The sequence below is a fragment of the Stegodyphus dumicola genome, chromosome 3 (assembly GCF_044657685.1).
Source record: "Stegodyphus dumicola isolate Sdum_Otavi_A_Nest chromosome 3, ASM4465768v1".
Taxonomy (NCBI): Eukaryota; Metazoa; Arthropoda; class Arachnida; order Araneae; family Eresidae; genus Stegodyphus; species Stegodyphus dumicola.
In genome coordinates this window covers 181,588,581-181,607,744 of record NC_140770.1, presented here as the reverse complement: position 1 = coordinate 181,607,744, position 19,164 = coordinate 181,588,581, and the positions used below count along the sequence as shown (strand labels likewise).

At 32.3% G+C, this 19,164-nt stretch overlaps 1 protein-coding gene across 3 annotated transcripts in view; it reads left to right on the top strand.

Annotated features, from left to right (window-relative positions):
* Positions 1-14,917, top strand: part of LOC118183122 (cubilin-like) — a 501,423-nt gene extending 486,506 nt beyond the window's left edge. For 2 of the 3 annotated variants that reach the window (XM_085813677.1, XM_085813678.1), the window contains exons 15-16: positions 602-715; positions 3,853-14,917. In XM_085813677.1, coding sequence (XP_085669803.1) covers positions 602-715; positions 3,853-4,049 — 311 coding nt within the window. In that variant the 3' untranslated portion in view covers positions 4,050-14,917. The remainder of the gene's footprint in view (positions 1-601; positions 716-3,852) is intronic. The other variant, XM_085813679.1, reaches the window with a different exon arrangement.
* The last annotated feature ends 4,247 nt before the right edge of the window (positions 14,918-19,164 follow it).

Genomic DNA, 19,164 nt, shown 5'->3' with positions numbered 1-19,164 from the left:
CTACTCTCTCGTAAGCTATTATTACGCACGGCCGTACTTTTGGCCTTTGATAGCTTCGCAGTCAATTAGCGTTAAGAGGCCAACTCTGTTAGAATTTTGATAGCTTCGGCTATATCTCTTTAGTTAAGATTACTTTAGTTTAATTCTTAGTTTCTTAAGTTGAAGCTCGAGTGTCGGCTTTATTGTACAACTCCAAGACGGTATTCTGTTAAATCTTATTTGAATAATAATCTTTTAAACCTTTCCAAGTTTATTCACTTTCTCACGAACTTAAGCGATTATTTGCTTACTAGTTCTTAAGATTCTTCACTTTTAACTGTAACTTAGAAATACACAGTGGGGAATCCTAGAACATAAAATAAAAAGTTTCTTAAATCTCAGCCGTTTCGTTCTTCTGTAACCAACAGAAATCTCATCTAATTCAGCCGCTGTTTCATTTCAGACATCTCAATAAATACCAATGTGTTTGAATGATAATATTTTTAATTCAGATATAATGTTCTATCATATATATGTTTTTGTAACTGTTAAATCTCTCCTTAGCATCGAATCTTTAATTTTTGGATGCATATACTGAAGAAGAGTTTCTTCTTTAAAATAGGTACAAAATGCGAGCAATTCCAGTGTGGCTTCAGCAAGTTTTGTGTTTCGGAAAGTGCCAAATGCAATGGTCTACCAAATTGTGGTCTCGAGGATGAATCAGATGAAGAAGACTGTAAGTATATTCAAAAACGTTAATTAAATTTTAATCAAAAGTAATACACCTTTGAATGAATCATTTAATCTGTTATAAGTACTTTAATAAGCAGTTCCTTTTATTAATAGTGGATGCAATATCCGAAAATGCTGCAGAACAATTTCATATGTTAATATGAACATATGTGTAGTTTTATTATAACCTATTTTAATATATTAATTAATAAAGGAAAATAAGAAACTAGGTTTTTAAGTCTTATGAAATAAATTATAAAACTTTTTAAAAAAGAAATTAATATATTGTAGAGTTGCGCGCCTCCAACCTGCACGCAACCAAGAGGTGACTGTTGAAACTGGAATTTAGACAGAGTCTTTAAGTCCCTTTTTATTCAACTTAAGAAATTACAATTGCGTGCTCTTGACGCTCACAAACTACGCCGTCCCGGCGGTAAAATAAAAATAAGAACCTGAAAAGAAATAATAACAAGACTCTAACTACGAGGCTCTCTAAACGTAACTAACCTCACCGCGTTTTACAATACCGCTGCTAATTCAGCAAACTTTGAATATCACGTTGAACGATTAACAATTCTCCGAGGCAAGCACACAGGCCCAAACGCGGGGTTCTTCAATTTCTGGCTAACTACCTCCGCGCTCGTGAAGTAAGAACAGCACCTCGAACTCGTTTCCATTCTATTTAACTCAGAATACTTCCGCTGATAATTTGAATCCTTGCGCGTTCTACTAAAATTTACATACTCTGGCATTGGCAGTTCCAGGGGAAAGTAAGGCTTGACAGGAAAGATAGTTTAAACTTAAAATAAATGTTAGTTAAAATAAATATAAACCCTACAATATGATAAAAGTACAGCTCCAATTAAAATTTATCTTTAATTAAAAAGAAAATCATTTCTATCCCTTATATATAATCGAATGTTGTAAGTATAAGTTAAAACTTACTTTTTCTTACGTGTTTTGGTGGAAAGAAAATTTCACGGATATATTAAGTAATTTTTTTTAATATTAAAATGCCTCGAAGTCCATATAAAATATCGTTACGAATTTTATATAAATGGATAATTTTAGTGAAATTGTATTTTTCTGTATACTGTAACATGGAACACCTATAGAAATGACAGTATACCAGAAAAATACGAATACAGGAGCAAGTTTATTTAATATTGTGTAAATGGCTATCTCACTAATTTGGCGAGATATCGCCAACCTAGCAACGGTATTGGCGACTATTTGGCGACATTTTGAATTGGTGCCTGAATCACTCTAACAGGTATTAATAAATGTAATTGGTCATTACATCAGCTGTATCCGTATTCGTCCCTCATATGCAATCCAGTAATTTCGAGAAGCAAAAAGTACTAGAAATCTCTCGGCGACCGGGTGCAAGCCTGGATAAAGCATCAGTTTATCACTTATTGATGTTGCTGCTAGTAGTTAGTTCAGCATTTGTTTCGGAATACTGCTCTGGGTTATCTTTCTATATGCAATGATAGTAATGTAACTAAAAAGGCATGATCCCGAGGTTAAAAGAATGGTAAGTATTTTGAAAAATAGTTTTCGGGGGGAGTTAAACTGAAGTTTTATTTCAGCTTTCCCCTGGAAATGAATTAGAACCCAAATAAACGGAAATCCAAATGGAATAAAAGTATTTTGATCATACGAATACAGCATATACCGAATGAATACAGACGACAAGTATTTGTTTTCTTGTCATCCTAATGGGATTGCATTTCAACACGTAACTTAGCGTTTTCCAGGAAATATAATAAATATATTTGATATCTAATACCAATATCAATTTCATCAACTCTTAAAATGCTGTATTAATTACATATTGAAATTCAAATGAACAACCAAATAATGAACCCGCTTAACGGGGCACCGGTGCTTTCTAGCTGGAGAAACGATTTTACTCAAAAGTTGAGAAGTACTGAAGCTGGGCTCCGATGAATTCTAGCTAGATTTAAATCTTGTGCACTTAACTAGATGTACGCCATATGAATCCAACTAGTGATTTTGATGTTCGGTTCGTAAAACATAAGAGTTTCAGCTATTATAAAGAAAGAGATGAAGTTTCAGAAGGGTATAAAAGTTTCGTAAAACAAAAAGGTTAGCTTGCTAATTTGTAAACTATTTCCCTCTTTATAAATCTTCACGTACAGCAGTCTTTTTATGTGCTTATAAAATATACAGGGGGACATCAAGACATACAATCGTACAGTTAAATTATTAATGTTTATTTACTACATTAACTTCCCCGGTGATGAATTAGACCACATACAATGTGAGCACCGTTCTCAGAAATAACACCGTGCATTCTTTCTGTGCACAACGTTCTCCATAGCCGTATGTAACATATCACGAGGAATATCCCGCACTGTGTTTGTTATGTTGTCCTTTAGAATAAACAAATTTGATACTCCACCAACATAAACTTAAGATTTCAAATAACCCCAGAGCCAAAAATCGCATGGCGTGGGGTCAGGGGAACGAAGCGTGAGGTCAGGGGATGCATTACATTGTTTCATGTAATACAGCTTCATCAATAACGCACGTTCCGGTAACGTGAGAGGCATGTCCACTGGAGCTCGTTTACTTTAGCTGAGATTATTTGTCGGATCTGTCTACTACTTGCTTTTATAGATCCTGTTACTGGCGCTGTAACATTTGCATTTTTCTTTGATATCCGAGTTTTATGCTAATTATCGTTATTGTAAGCTATAGCAATGCCACAAAATACCCTAGCGACGAGTTTTGGAACTAATGTTTTTCACGGAATCCTTTTTCCCATGTCTTGATTAGTCTAGATACCAAGTTTGGTGCCATTTCGGCTATTAGATCGCGCTACAGGGCGCTCCAAACACTGCCACTTTAAAAAAGATCACCCTGTATAAAGAAAAAATGATTTTCTTCCAAAACTATTAGATCTGTAATAAGAACAAAATCATATCAGGTGAAATTTGATACCAATTTAAGTTTATATGATTTGGTTTCAAGTTTATATTGCCTGTCTATAATTTCAAGTTTATATTGCCTGTCTATAATTTCAAGTTTATATTGCCTGTCTATAATTTCAAGTTTATATTGCCTGTCTATAATTTCAAGTTTATATTGCCTGTCTTTCTTTATGTCATATAGGTCGTACTATACATGGCATAGACGTCCACCTGGTGATCGGGCTGGCGTTTGGTGGAGCCATCTTGACTGTCATTACCATGTGCGCCATTTTTCATCGAAAATGCAAGCGCCGGCGGACGCATTTGGCGACTCAACATCACAGAAATCAGCCAAAGATTGCCGCCACTCCGCACATCAGCATTCATGACCATGTCTGAAAACATGATGGCCTCGTCGATTTCCAAACCACCTTCTCGTGCAGCTAAACACAAAGACGAGCCTTTCTCTCTGTCATGCATTCAGAAGCCCAAACAAATATACACAACAATTCAAATAAGATCATTATTTAATATATTGACTTTCTCACATTGCATCGCGCATCTCTGAGGGTCAAAAAGTTTAATTGATCAAGCATCACATATTTCATCGTGCTTGGAGTGACGACATAAGATAAAAAATGACAAATTCATATAATTTGATAAATGTTCGTTTAAAAGTTACACTAAAATATGATTATATGACATATGACTCCTCCCAGATTAGCTGGAGAAGTAATAGCTTAAAATATCCTTGGACCTAGCGTGACGGCTTAGATGCTTGCAAATGTATAGTTTCTTTATGAAGTGAAGGCACTTAAAATGTCGTCTAGTTAAAAGCTTCCTTCAGAGGTTGGTGTTAAGAAAAACAAGAGGTAGAATTTTCATGGATCCGTTCCTGGAGACTTTCTGATGAAAACTGGGCTGGAGCTGGCTAGGCTCTGATTGCCAATTATAAGGTGACAGCTTTGGTTAGTTTTAGCCAATGACAGGTGCTCTCTCTTGTCCTTAGCCATGAGGAATTTGCAAACATGATATGGAGTATATTCATATCAGAAAGATTAGCAAGAACAACGCGCTATATTTTCAGGCTCCCTTTAAATGTCTTAGGTACTATACAAAAGCATTCCGCACGACGTAGTGTGATGGAATTTGAAATTATTAATAGAATATGATTTTAGATATATTTATTTATATGCATTTTAAATAAAATTTAGGTTGATATATATACGTATTTGCCTTCAATGTAAAGTACTAGTTTTAAGCATAAAAGCTCATCACAAGTCAGTTTAAAACTTTGATGAATAAACTTAAATTTATAAAATATTTTGAAAATACGTATAACATCATTACATTGACGTATAACTGACGTAATTTCGGGGGACAAATCATTTATTATTTCTTACTTCAATTAATTTCTAGTATTCTACCAATAAAATAGTACTGGGTCGGATTTTGTGTAGATGTTTCTTTCTTACGCCATCTTATTATTGGATGACGAGTGTTTTTCCTACGAGAATAAACTATATATCATCAACGGTTGCATTCTTTGTAGATATCAACAACTGTGTGTTTTAAGTTAAATATCATAAGCATTGAAATAATAGCAAATCAAATTTTAATGAAGACTGAATTTCAAAATTAATTAATCATATCAAATCGTAAAAAAATCGATTTGGTATTCATTTCATAGACAGATACTTTGAATTTCAAGAATATTTGAGACAGATTTTCCTGCATTAAGTGCAAAACTCATGTTTATCTCTGGCTTCTAGGAAAACGAAAATCTGTGTCAAATTTTCTCTAAATGCATTAGCTTTTCCCAAATCCTAAATTTTATCTTATGACGAATTTTAATTAAATTAAAATTCGAACTTTGCATATTACTTTTATAAATACTAAATGAATCGCAATTAAATCGAACTGTCATAATACATTTTTAAAATTTAATATCACAAGTCTCACATTTCAAAAAATACTTTATTCATCAGTGAGACAAAACTGTTTAATAAAGCGAAAGGTTTGTAATATTTAATAAAGCGAAAAGTTTGTAATAGCGAAATTGATAGAAATTTGAATAGAATAACCTCATCCTTCGTTCAGAATTTTAGCAGAAGGTTTCTAATATTTAATAAAGCTAAATTCACAAACATTTGAATTTAATAACCTCATATTTCATCCCAAATTCCAGCAGCAGGTTTTTAATATTTAATAAAGCGAAATTAATAGAAATTTGAATTGAATAACTTCATTCTTCGTCCAAAATTACAGCAAAAATTTTTAATATTTAATAAAACGAAACTGATAGACATTTGAATTGAATAACCTCACCCTTCGTCGGAAATTTCATTAGTTTATGCCATTTCACAAGATAGCAAGGATGTTTGTTTAACTGTACTGTGATATTAATACTCTCAGATACTAGAACTAAAATCTTGTTCTTAGACATATATCTTACATAAAAGCTCAAGGCAAACTTTTAGATAATACATTAAAATATTTATTAGCATATTGATATTTTATTTAATCTCAAGGTTCAAGATTATATCCAGAAAAAAATTACATGTAAAATTAAAACTATTAGTTTCACGGCTTCTCAACTTAATAAAAGAATAAAACTTTTAGAATGCATAAAACACATAGCTCGATTCAGTGTCTTCACAAATTCCATGCTACACTTTTGTACTGGTATTATAAAGTGTACTTGAGTTATTTTGTAACAAAAAGACTGAGTACAATGACTTTTCGAAGCATCACTATCGCTCTCAAACTCTCACTTTAAAATCTGAGATCTGTTATCATCATGAAGTAGTTTTTCCACAGCGATAAAATTTTAATGTTAGATGCTGGTGTCTAGAAAATGCATGAGCATCAGCAAAATCAGTTCATTTTTATATACGTACATAATTTTAGATAAGACAGAAATTTGTTTGGGAAAAGTATTTTTGATATTTTGCTAAAGTTTTAAAATGTTTGCGTAGATAAAATGAATTATCAGAGTCCTTCAAAATAGGTATTTTGTATTTAGTGATGAAATACTTAATATTTTTGTTTATATAGACGGTATAATTTCAAAATTAAAACGTGATTTTCAAGTTTCATGCGGTTAAAGGGCAGGAACTGCTGATTTAAAACTTTTGCATCTTGAAAATGAAGATATCATTTAATGATTACGGAGAAGGGCTCATCTTTGTGTAGCTTGTTTTTTGTTCTTGTTACATATAGTGTATTAATCTTTACTTCTTAAAACTGAGAAAAGAAATTAATTTTGCTGTGTAAGAAAATGTACGTCCGCATTGTAAGATATGTCTTTTTAATTTAAAGGTTTGCTTCGGTTAGTTATTTTTGATGTATTTTCATCTATTGTAACTCTGTAGAGTGAAGTAATATGTTCTATACATATGATAATAACGATTTTTCGTTTATTATTGCAAGTACACGAAATTTTGTTTTACATAAAATTGCATACATTTTGATATTAATGGCGATTTTTAAGCACTCCGCACTACATTTAATACCGTATTTCCTTCTGTATTTTCCTCTTTTTTAAATAATTTAAAATTAATTTTCGAAGAATACTGTTACATTAAAAATATAAAACAATGAAAGGTAGTCGCTGATAAAACTACAGAAAGCTATAAAAATATTTTTATTTCCTTATACAAAGTAATGTTATTGTTACCAAAATATTATTATTTCCTTGTACAAAGTAAAGTTATTATTATCAAAATATTATTGTTTCCTTGTACAAAATAATGTTATTATTATCAAAATATTATTATTTCCTTCAGTTTCCTTCAATTTTGTAATTCCAAAACATTTTAAAGAAAATATCCAAAATGAAATCGGGAACATCAAAACCCTTTCCTGAATGAATTTTGATTACTTTTTTGCATGATATCTGCACGTACGTACAGAAAAAAAGGTCTTCATTCCGAAAAAAATTGTAAAAAAGAAATTAAATGGACTTTTTCTTGATGTTCTATACGTAGGAACGCACGTCTATATCTCATATAACTCAAAATCGATTAGCATTAGAACGGTGTAATTTTTTATATGGAACTGCTATCACATCTAGTTGAGCGTCTCCTTTTTTATTGCATTTGGCAGTACTAAACATTTATGCACATATAAAACCACCATTCTCACCGGCTAAGAAGTCTTACTCTGCCTTTCTTTTTTTAGTCGTTGGTACTTCTAGCTGCAGAAGTGTTTAAATGCAACAATATTCATAACTGTGCAATGTCAAATTTAAAAAAAAAATATGTGTGGACTGAATAACGAAATCTGGCTTTTGATGTGGTGTGCCAGTTTCCATAATTATACTTGGAAGGTTTTACATAATTTAAGAAAAAAATAAATTGATGACTCCCATACGACAAAAATTTACCGGGATTTTTAGTTTCTAAATTTGCAATTTTTTATGTCATTTTCAATTTGTATCGAGGAATACGTTAGTTCACTTGAGGGATAAGTCCTGTAACGCAATTCTCGTCCGTTCTTATGGTTGTCTCTGCTACACTTCAGGCCTCAAATCATCCATAATTCGTTAGAGAAGGTAAATGAGCAGACGGCTGAGTGAATTTTCGGATTGAATGTCAGTTCTCATTTGCTTTCATTACTCCGTTTTTGCATTAGACTAGCCGTTAGTTCAACAGTTAGAAGGGAAAGATTCGGCGTGACCTTCCTATCTAATTTTCAAAGATTTGTCTTTACTAATGAAAGGAAAAAAAAATCACTGCGTAGACTAATCCATTTTAAAACTTCGGTGAACTCTTTCTCTGAAAACATTGACGAAAGTACGCGAATATTTAAAAATTGTTCAGAAAATGGCGCTAAAAACCTAAGGGGAAAAGTACAGAGGAAGTACGGTAATTTACTTTAATATGTAAACAAAAATGTATATCGAGTCACAGATTGTTGTTACTGTTTTGTTTCATTGGTTAATTATCAAAATAACCAAATATTGCATTTTAAGATGAAATATATTCGATTTTCACATACATTTTTGTATCCATGTGTTTCTAAATGGCATGCCCATATCTAAACATAGCACAAAGATTAATAATAACTTTTGTAAAGCATACTGATAATACCAGAAGCAAGAAAAGATTTACAATTTGGCAAAGTTATACAGAATCTCTTCGCACACTTTTTAGACAATTTTAATTGTATTTATAGAAATATTTTACCTAACTTTTTGTGTTCTAAATGCTCTTTTTGATAACCCTCAGTCTTCTTTATTTTCCTACATTGTAACTTCGAAGTCAATAACGCATTTTGTAGTATCAGAAGAGGTCACTTATCCCATTTTTTCTTTAATAAATTTCCGAAGTCCAAGCAGGATTTTAGGCCGACGTTTGGACAAGCAGGTTTTTAAAATTCGAAAAAAGCAAAAATCCGTGAGTAATAGGAGATTTATGAGGGATATTGAGTGAAGGGATACCCGTGTCTTGTTCCATTTTTTTCCAGAAAATTAAAAATTCATTTTGACGTGTGGCTGCTTGCTTCGTCTCGATGCAGTTATGGATAATATGTACAGTTGATCTTAATACTTTTCTCCGCTCTCTATTTTCTTTTTAATTTGGCGTTAAATAATTTAATAGACCATACAAGGAAATCATGTAATGTCCAAATCAGATATTGTTCTTTAAAGAAATCTACATTCCGATAAGGATACATAATAATATTAACATTAGAGTAAAAAACAAACAACAATCATAATTGAAAAAACAACAACAATCATAAATTCCTTCAAAAAACGTTCTTCAGTTTCTTTGAGCCATATCTTAAGATTATTATCTCCTCTTATATCATAATAAATTAACGGCTTTTTATAGCAGTCACTTAAACACACCCGAGATTCATGACAAATGTTTTCAATTTTTCTCTGGATAAATGTTTCTCATGAAGAATTCTGCAGTGCTCTCTTCGTTTGGCGATATGTCTTGGAGAAAGAACGATGCACGTTAGATTTTTTCGCCTCTTAAGATTCGAATCAGCTTTAAGCACTTTGTTTACAGTTGGCACTAACCATTTTAATGATTTTTCAACTGTCCTTTGACTTAACGGATTTTCTTTTAACATAAAAGATTTTATCTTTGCAACATTCGAAACATTCCGTTTCTTCCTTGGACATGTATTTGGAGCAATTTTTCCACTTGAAACGAAACTTGGACTTTTTTTTTTCATTTCTTGTTGACGATATTACCTGTCATAGCTTAGATATTGAGACAATATGGCTTTCGCAGCGTTTTTAATAAGAAGACACGAATAATTTTCTTCTGAAAGACCACAAATATAGCCTTCCATCCATTGAGCCTTTAAAAGCGCCATTTTTTGTTAAAAGAAAACTATCAAGTAGAAGACAAAAATTTATACTTTAAAAAAAAATATAGTTGCAGTTAAAACAGATTCCTTGCAGACAACATTTTTATAGCAAAGCAAAATATTCTAAAAGATGTGCGAACAGGCTGTTTAGAATTAAATTTAGGAATTTAATTTTATTATTCAAAAATAAATTGGTGACATTATTTGTCTCTTCAGAAATTAGCTTCTGATTAAAATTTACACTACCATAAATGCTATATTTGATATATAATTATCAGTGTTTTTAAAGTTATATATTGCATTACCTCATTGAATTCGATTATGCTGTGTTTAGAACATGTTCGTGACACAAATGATAATAACTGAATAACTTTGTTATAATGACAGTAAATTATGTGCGAGAATTTAAGTAAGTAATATGGTACAAAACTCTTTCTGGAATAGAATGAAATGTCAAAAAACTTACTTATTTTTATAGCTCAGATCTATATTTGTTTATTATTGAAGTAGAAAGAACCTGAAGAAATACGTTGAAAAATTTATTCTTGGCACGAAAAGGATTTCACCAGAGTTCAATGACCCAACAAACAAAAGAATGTATCACCGAATTACTTGAAGAAGAGAAAAGAAATGTAAAAGGAAGACACTCGATTAAAAAAATTATTAGTAAAATGAACTGTTCCTTATATAATTGAGTTTTGTAATTTAGAATAATAAAATATTATGAGTTTCTGGGGGGTTATGATCTAATCTACAACGTAATCGAAGGCCGACTTAAGGGCTTTCATTAAATTTCAAAACCGGAGAACAAATGCATGCGTTCTTATGAATATTTCGTTTACATGTATAAATAATTAGTCATAACATACAACAAATTTAATTAACTATATAACCAATTAAGTGAGTAAATGTGCAATCTAAGATTAAGAATCATTTTAAAGTTCATTTTTTGGTGTGACTATTGTTCAGATATTTTAACATGACTTCAAAAAAGTCACTTAGCGAAAAATGTGGATTGTAAATTAAGGAATAAATTTGTCCCTATGTACTTCTTGTCCGAAGTAAGGGAAATACTGCGATTTTTCGGATATCATATTTCAACGAAAATATACATTTTGACCGCCCTCGAATACATTTGAACGGTGTTTTTGCATGACAACTGTATTGACGGACAGAATGAAAGCCAACTTTTCCTAAATGGGTTATGAAAGGGATTCAACATGGGTTCAAAAAGGACTGTTTCGTAAGGTATGCATGTATCTGCCATAACTCAAAACCGATTAATCAAAGAAAGTTGAAATTTTGTACATGGAACTGTTAGAACATCTAGTAATGCACCTCGTTTTTTTTTGTTGCAGTCGGCCGCCCGAAACATATATATACACCCACCCTCATATCTAGCTCGGGGTGAGCTCCGATGATACTTTTATATGTTTCTAAACTGTGCATTTTCTACTTTAAAAGTGATTGAATTATGTTGTTGTTATGTTCCGGTTAAGGTTTTATACCTTTAGTTAATCTGCATGCAATAGTTCTCAGCATTTTAAACGTGTAAGTGACGCTAGACCTAACATGCCGGTTCTTTGTTGACATTTGAAACTCATAGTAATATAGTGAATTAAGTCAGTTAGTACAGCAAATTAAATGTCGTTTTACCCAGCGGTACCCAAAGCTAAGTTTGATTCTTTGTGCATCGAAAAATTGTCTTTCTGCCCGTTGGCCGACTTGCTTGCCGTACAAACTCTAATTTTTATTTTAAAAACTCTTTTTCTTTAAGTGATTTAAACTGTTTTGGTTTTTTAGGTTTTTCTGTATTTTACAATTTTTAATGAATTTTCTTTGAATTTTTATGCCTTTTTTTGCCTTTCCACGAAGTCAAATAGAATTTAATAAATGACAAATCATCTCTAATGAAATTCGAGGAAATAAGTTTAAATGAAGAGGAGCAAGAAAGCTGTATAATTGGTACTTTTCCATTTCGCCGGCGCAAATCTCGCCAAGCAGACTTTATTGGCGACAAAACACAGTATACACAAAAAATATGTTAAGAAATGTTAGTTCTAAGAATTTTGCGTTTTGAAAACATTTTAATATCGTTTAAAATTTTGTAAAAAGCCAATAAATAAAGACAATAAATTTATTAAAAGACATGAATTTAATGCTTTCATGGTACAGCATCCTGATTCGCAGGTTCATATGACGTAACTCTAAGTGATCTCATCTCACGTTAACTACGCTACAAAAATCTAATTCTCCCAGTAATTATCTACATTAATTTCAAGTTAAATCTTAATTTGGAATACAAATTTAAATGCAAAAATTATTTCAATTCTTACGAAAAGCTTACTCAGAAATTATGTAAAACCGCAATTCTTTACTTCGCTAGCGCATTCTCGTTAGATTGGATGGATTTAACCCTTTGCTACATTTTCGCCTTCGGGTGAGCGGTGTGATTGCACCCTAATTGACTTAATTACCGCGAATGATTTTATGGCATAAAATTTAGTTATCTTGTAAAAACTCTATGTAATTGTATGCTAGTATTGAAAGACACTCAAGAAATGTCTGCGACTTGTTTTGAAAATAAGGCGTAAAAGGTTACCAGTGAAGATATTCCGTTTGGCATCAGTTCAGTTGTACCATTATTGGCGACTTTATCGTTTGTGCTGGAAAAATGGAAAAGTATCGTATAATTTAATTGGCTGTACAAGGAAGTCATGCAGTGTTCACTCCAGAATTTTTTCTTCCATTTCGTTTACTCTAATTAATATTTGTGCTATGTCTGAAGTTATTGATTTTTATAAATTATTCAACCAACTATGACAATTAAAAAATAAGTTCCATATATTGTGTATATTTATAATAGGAAAAGACATGGTTTTAGTAAAGCGGTTGATAATTATCTCAAAAAGAAATATCCACATTCATTTAACTAAATAAACCCAAAATTCGGAACATTTTTGAAGATTTGGCAAATTTTCTTAATGACTGTGTTGTTTTTCTTCTCAGTTGTTCATTTTTGTACATTAACATTGTGTACATTTTTATATAACATTAAAGCATTTACATCAGATTATGTTACGTGATAGTAATGTATGCATTTGTATTGGAATTTGACAGACTTCTATTCCCTGCATTACTGAAATATTAAAAATACCATTCCTATTGCCGTGTCCGAACGCTCAGAATTTTTAGCTTTATCGTTTACGTGTAAGGCTAAGGTCTTCCATGTTACCTGTAAAAAAATATTTAATAAATACAGGTTTTCAGACCAATTCATTTGACACATTTTATCAGCAACAATGTTATAATATTTCACTATGAAACAACTGATGAAGTTCAAGAGAATGTGCGTTTCCAATGCTTCATTACGAAACTTATTCAGAAAATTTCATGTTATTCTGATAAAGAAGTGCCGTTGCTAAAGCAGGCACTAAGTTTTCTCTTGAAATTCAGTTGTACTTAATTATTTTGATTTTAAACATCATATAACGTTGTTAATTACCATTTAGGAAACATTTGTTTTCACTTTTGCTACATTTTATGCATAAATGTTTAATCCTTTCGCCGTCCTTCCCTGTCCGCGAAAATTCCCCACAGCGGCCGTCTGTTTTTCGTAGCGTGTAATGTTGTTTTCTCTGTACATCATAACTTTCCATACATGACTTTCGCAGTGGATGAATGAATATTAAGTATAATTATAAGGAAATAAAGCATAATGGAAAAATAATAATATCTCTGCTTATTTCTAACAGCAGGATAATTTGATAACATCTGATCCAGGTAGTCCACTCCTCCCATTTTGTTGTTTAATCTTTTACAATTATTGTTTCTTTTTTACAGATTTTTTTTCCGTGTTCCAACATCAATCATCGAGTTATTATGAACTGTATTCATCAAACTTTTATCCTTCTTGTCTTTCCAATTCACAACCTCATTTTTTCTCCTTTTCTGCTGAGTAGACGTTGAAGCCATCTATCACTGTCTATATCTTATATTAAAAGGCGATAATATTCATAAAACCCGAGGTAAATTTAATTAGAAATAGAATGCTGATTAGTTCTGCCCTCTAGAGCAAACAAAAGAACAAACAAAAATAAAATCTCAAACAAGTAAGCATTTAGAAAGCGTTTTAAACGTTTAAAAGTTTTAAAATGTAGAAGAACGCTTGACGCGCGTTACGGCCGCCCGCCCTGCGGAAGTTTCACTTGAACGCGTTAGAGGCGTTACGGATGACGAAGAATTTAAAATATTGATAAGAATAATGTATTACGAATTCTCATTTCTAGGAACGGACGTACATTTTGAAAATTCTGCATCAACTTCTCTGAGTTTGTATGACCATATGAATTTATAATACTTATATTTGATAAATGCCAATATAATGCAAATGAAGAAGTATTTATATCTTTTTAATATATAGTATAATAGCATAAAACGTACATTAAAAATACACCTTGATAAATATATAATTTAATACATTTTGGAAACTTGCCATCTAAAGTTGCCACAAGTATTCAAAAATGAGTCCTAGGCTTTGAAATTTATTTTGTGAAGTATTTCATATACATTGAAAGCATATCTGGAATAGAAAAGCGTGAACTGAGGCTGAAGCATGTTAATCATCTTCAAATTGAACTTATAGCTATGCATTATTTACATGTTCAACGACCCGTTCTGTAGTCAATATTATTCGCGGATGGTATTTGATGGTATATTTCTGTATATCGAAAACAATGTGCTGTGAAAATTAAATTGTTGAATTCTTTTATAAAAAAGAATTTATTACTAATAAATATACTTTATGTATGATACCCTATTACCACGTTTGTCTTCAACGGGTATTTAATATTGTGAATTGTGTCTCTTTCTATGAGAAATTTTCCCTGATGTAAAAATGTATTGTTTAGATAATAATAAAGGAAATTGTTTTCTTCTTATTTCATTTGAGTTTTTATTTCGGAGTGAAATAATTTAGATTAACAAACTCATACAGATATAGTATCTAAATTTTTATATGTTTCAGAGTAATTGATATAGTATACATGATAGAGTATTTTTCCTCTTTTCACTTCCTTGTACAAATTAAAGAAAGTATTATAATCACGAAAAATTTCGGGTATCGTATTTCAACGATTCAAAGATTCAAAGATTCATGTGCCACAGGCACCAGTTAACCAAATGGAGGGTTTGGGCTTCACAGGCGAGACCAGGCGGGCCGCTATGAAACCCTCCGCGACTTTTGTTGGAAAGAGTTCCGTTATGTCATCTCTGGGACAGTTGGGCATGCATTTCATAGTTTATCCTGTTCGGGAAATGCGAAAAGCTGCGATTGCTGCGACAAACTTCAAAGGGAAAGCGCTATGCTGTTACAAAAGCATAGGCAAGTTCCTGCTAGGTGAGGCAGAAAGTGACATCTACACCTGGAAAACGTTTAAAAATGTGCCAATAAAAGCATTCCCAGTAGTAAAGGAGCGAACTAATTTAGAAGCTGAACTTTTCAGCAAATATCTGAATAAAGTTGAGGAGTTGACCGAATTTATTTTAAGGAAAAATCAATTCTTCAATAAGTTGTACGGCGAGAGGTCAGACGCTGAGGCGATTAAAATGATAAATATTGCGGCTCCTTTCCGCAGTTCAGGACATTTCTAGGTGAGAAATCCCGCTACGCTAAAATGTTTAATTCAATTAGCTGTTGTAAAATACTAAAGCCGGCGGGCATCGGAAAGTATGCGTTCCACGGGATGGGATAAGGAGTCGGCTGGATTCTAGTTTTCATGAACTCAACCTCAGCAAAGATTCAGGTAGCCAGAATAGGAATATCCTTACTGTTAAACGCATGCGATCGCAAGGGGCGATAACGGAAATAGTGGACAGGAAAGGAAAAGTTTTGGCGATCGCCAGAGTAAGCAGTAAGAAAAGCAAAGAGCGGCGAAACAAAATTTAAACTAATTCGGGTGACCGATGATATAAGGGTACGGTTACTCCTGATACAAAAAGGATGCCTCTAGAATTAAATGAAATACGGTGGTTGTTAAGAGTTTGGTTCTGCCGGAGATCCAAATTTTGTTTAAAAAGGTGCCAGATACTGCTTTATTAGACACTGAAGCCCAAGCAATGCATATGCCTCGGAAAAATGAGTCTGCATATCCAAATTAAAAACTAGGACCAAGCGAAATTTTTACTACTTTTCTCGTAGTAAAAATTTTGCTTGCCCCAGTAGTAATGGGGAATTGTTTTTCTACGCGTGGCGGCCGCAAAATTAAATTTTCAGGACGCCACATTGCAGGTACAAATGGATATGATACAGAAGGAGAAAGGCAAGTCCCCGAATTGGAATTCAGCCCTCTGCCGAAAAAAAAAAAGGCTAAGTTGGAAACATAGGTAAGAGAATTTTTCATAGCTCTTCGATTCCAGACCCGGCTTCACCCAAATTATGAGCCACGAAATAGAACGAAAAAATGCTGCCCATGTAAAAGTTAAGCCATGTAGATATGATAAAATTAAGAAGGAAATAATCGAGAAACATATTAAAGAGAAATTAGAAAATAAAATTATAAATCCCGCAAGCCGTCCTCACTGGAGACCTGTTGTGTTTCGCCATTAGAAAAATAATCTAACTTCGGACCATAAATCATAATAGCATTATTAAATACCCAATAAACCCGCTGCCAGTAATAGAATAAATCATATGGAAATTAAAATTCCAATGAAGTACATAACCCCTATAGATTTAGCTTCCGGTTATTTTCAAACCGGCGTAGAGCCCGAGGACATCCAGAAAACAGCTTATTGATACTAATTTAAGGTTCGTGTTAGGAAAGAGTACCTTTACATCCTTAGACGGTTTAATTATTATAATTGACCAACACGTGAAACATATAAATGTAGTATGTTCTCTCTTAAATGAAACTGGCCTCAAAATAAACTCCTCGAAGCGTAAATTCGCCGCAAAAGAATTTCGTTATCTAGGGTATAAAATTTACCAAAAACGATATTGAAACTGAGAATTCAAAAACAGCAGCCATTAAAAATTATCCATCACCAAACACTGAAAAGAAATTGTCATCGTTTCTTGGCATGTGTCCTTAATATAGATCGTTTATAAAGGACTTCGCCAAAATTGTTGAACCCTTACAGATTAAAAAAAAAAAAGAACAGATTTACAAGGCCTGCAGAAGCCAATACAGCATTCGAACAACTTAATCAAGCCCTAATTCAGGCTTCCGTACTGAAATTCACGGAGGGGATCAAAACTTGGAAATCGCCGCAGATGCTTCAGACTACGCAGTTGGCGGCATTCTGTCTCAAAGCGGTCAACCAATGGCGTATTTTAACGAAGCGTTAAACTCAACGTAAAAATATATATATATATATATATATATACGGCCAAGAAAGGAAATTATTACTTCTGTAAATTATTTACTTCTTGTACGGCGCTAAAATCGCTAAAAGGGGAGAATTTTAAAGATTTTTTTTTTTGCATTAAGGTGCATGGCTTCTAAAATTTCTTGCGTTCTGGCTTTTGTTTTCAAAGATAAAATTTTCAGTCTTCAGCATTATTTGATTTTAAGTTACCATGCATTGGCAACCGAAATATATATCTTTCAAATTTTATCACTTTATTTATCTTTTTCGTTGCATGAGTTTATTAACACATTTTGAAAATTTTGAAAGTTGCCATGATTTTTTTTTTCAAAATATTTAAAGTTCAAGGTTGAAAGACCTTACTTGTGAAAAGAATGGACGGTATTAAAATAAGAGCTCTATAAAGGGAATAAAAGTTTCTTCAATGGAAACAATTCATTGAGTGTTACTCTCATCTAACTGGTTATCTGAGAAATGGAAATTGCATTGATTGATCAGATCTTAATTAGACCCGATAAGCTTTTAAATCTATGCATCGGGGCAATTATTACAATGCTCATTAGGTAAATTTGCTGAGCGCGTCGAGTTTACAGTTAATTCTATTTGTAGACGCAATAAAACACTCAGTGATGCATTTCTCGGTAGGTTTATGCAAGAGATAATTTTGCGAATCTTGAAACGTAGCATATTAATTTTTATTTTAATAAATACTGCAACATAAAACATTAAAAAAACTGTAATAATACAGTCGCAAAAACTGGCAAACTTAACTGCCCGATTTGGAATATGCAAATTGAAAATGTCGCCAAAAGCTAATGCAGTGGTAATTTTAAGGTGAACGTATCCATCTGCGCAATTAAATATATTTAAAATAATGTTAGGTAGTTAAAAATGATAGAACCATTTGTCGTTTCCATTACCTGGCAGACAAATATTCATCACGAATGTCAATTCAGATCCAGTTTTATTCCAAAGCGCAAGGAAGTCCAGGTTCTTTCTGTAAAACTAGTTACGTTTTATAATTTAGAGATCTTGACACTATGTTTTCCCTTGCAAATTTCTGCACGATATCTACTGATAGAATTCTTGAAGTGCCACATAGTAGTAGGTCACATGAATTTATAACACGCAATTAATTTATTTCTCATTTTGTTATACACACTAGAACATTCGCTTTCTACCAATGAGCAGCAATTTCATGAGGATACATGGCAATTCCGTCTAAATTAGTCACGAAACGGGTATGGTACAAAATGCTTCTGTGAAGTTTTTCATCTTCGAAAACATTAACATAGTATTCATTTAACTCATAAGGAAATTATCACTAATATGTATAAAAATTTGGTATTAAAATAATACCAAATTAGACTAATTTAGGTTATAGTTTTAAAGGTTAAACTAATAATAGCGTGATGTAAATTATTAATATGTATAATAAAATGCTGATCTGACATGTATTATGTGAAATAAAGATATTATATAGAAAATACATGGATAATACAAAGGCATATTAATTATACTGCTTAAGCATCAGAGAGATATAAAGTTCAAAATCGTAAAAAACAACCTTGGGGTGGCATGACTCGGCCCCATGCCAAGTCATGCCACCCTGTTAAGCAAAAAATGGCTTCTTTTTACTATTATGTTTTCCGCGCGCTTAAAGTTTGTTCCTCTGAATCTTTGCTTACCAATGAACTTAAATATTTGAGAACAGTTGCGATTGACAGTGGATTTTCTCCCGTGATTATTGATAGAGCCGTTAAAAAATTTTCATATTCCCATCAAAGAAGACATTCCACTGTTAGAAATAATATTAATG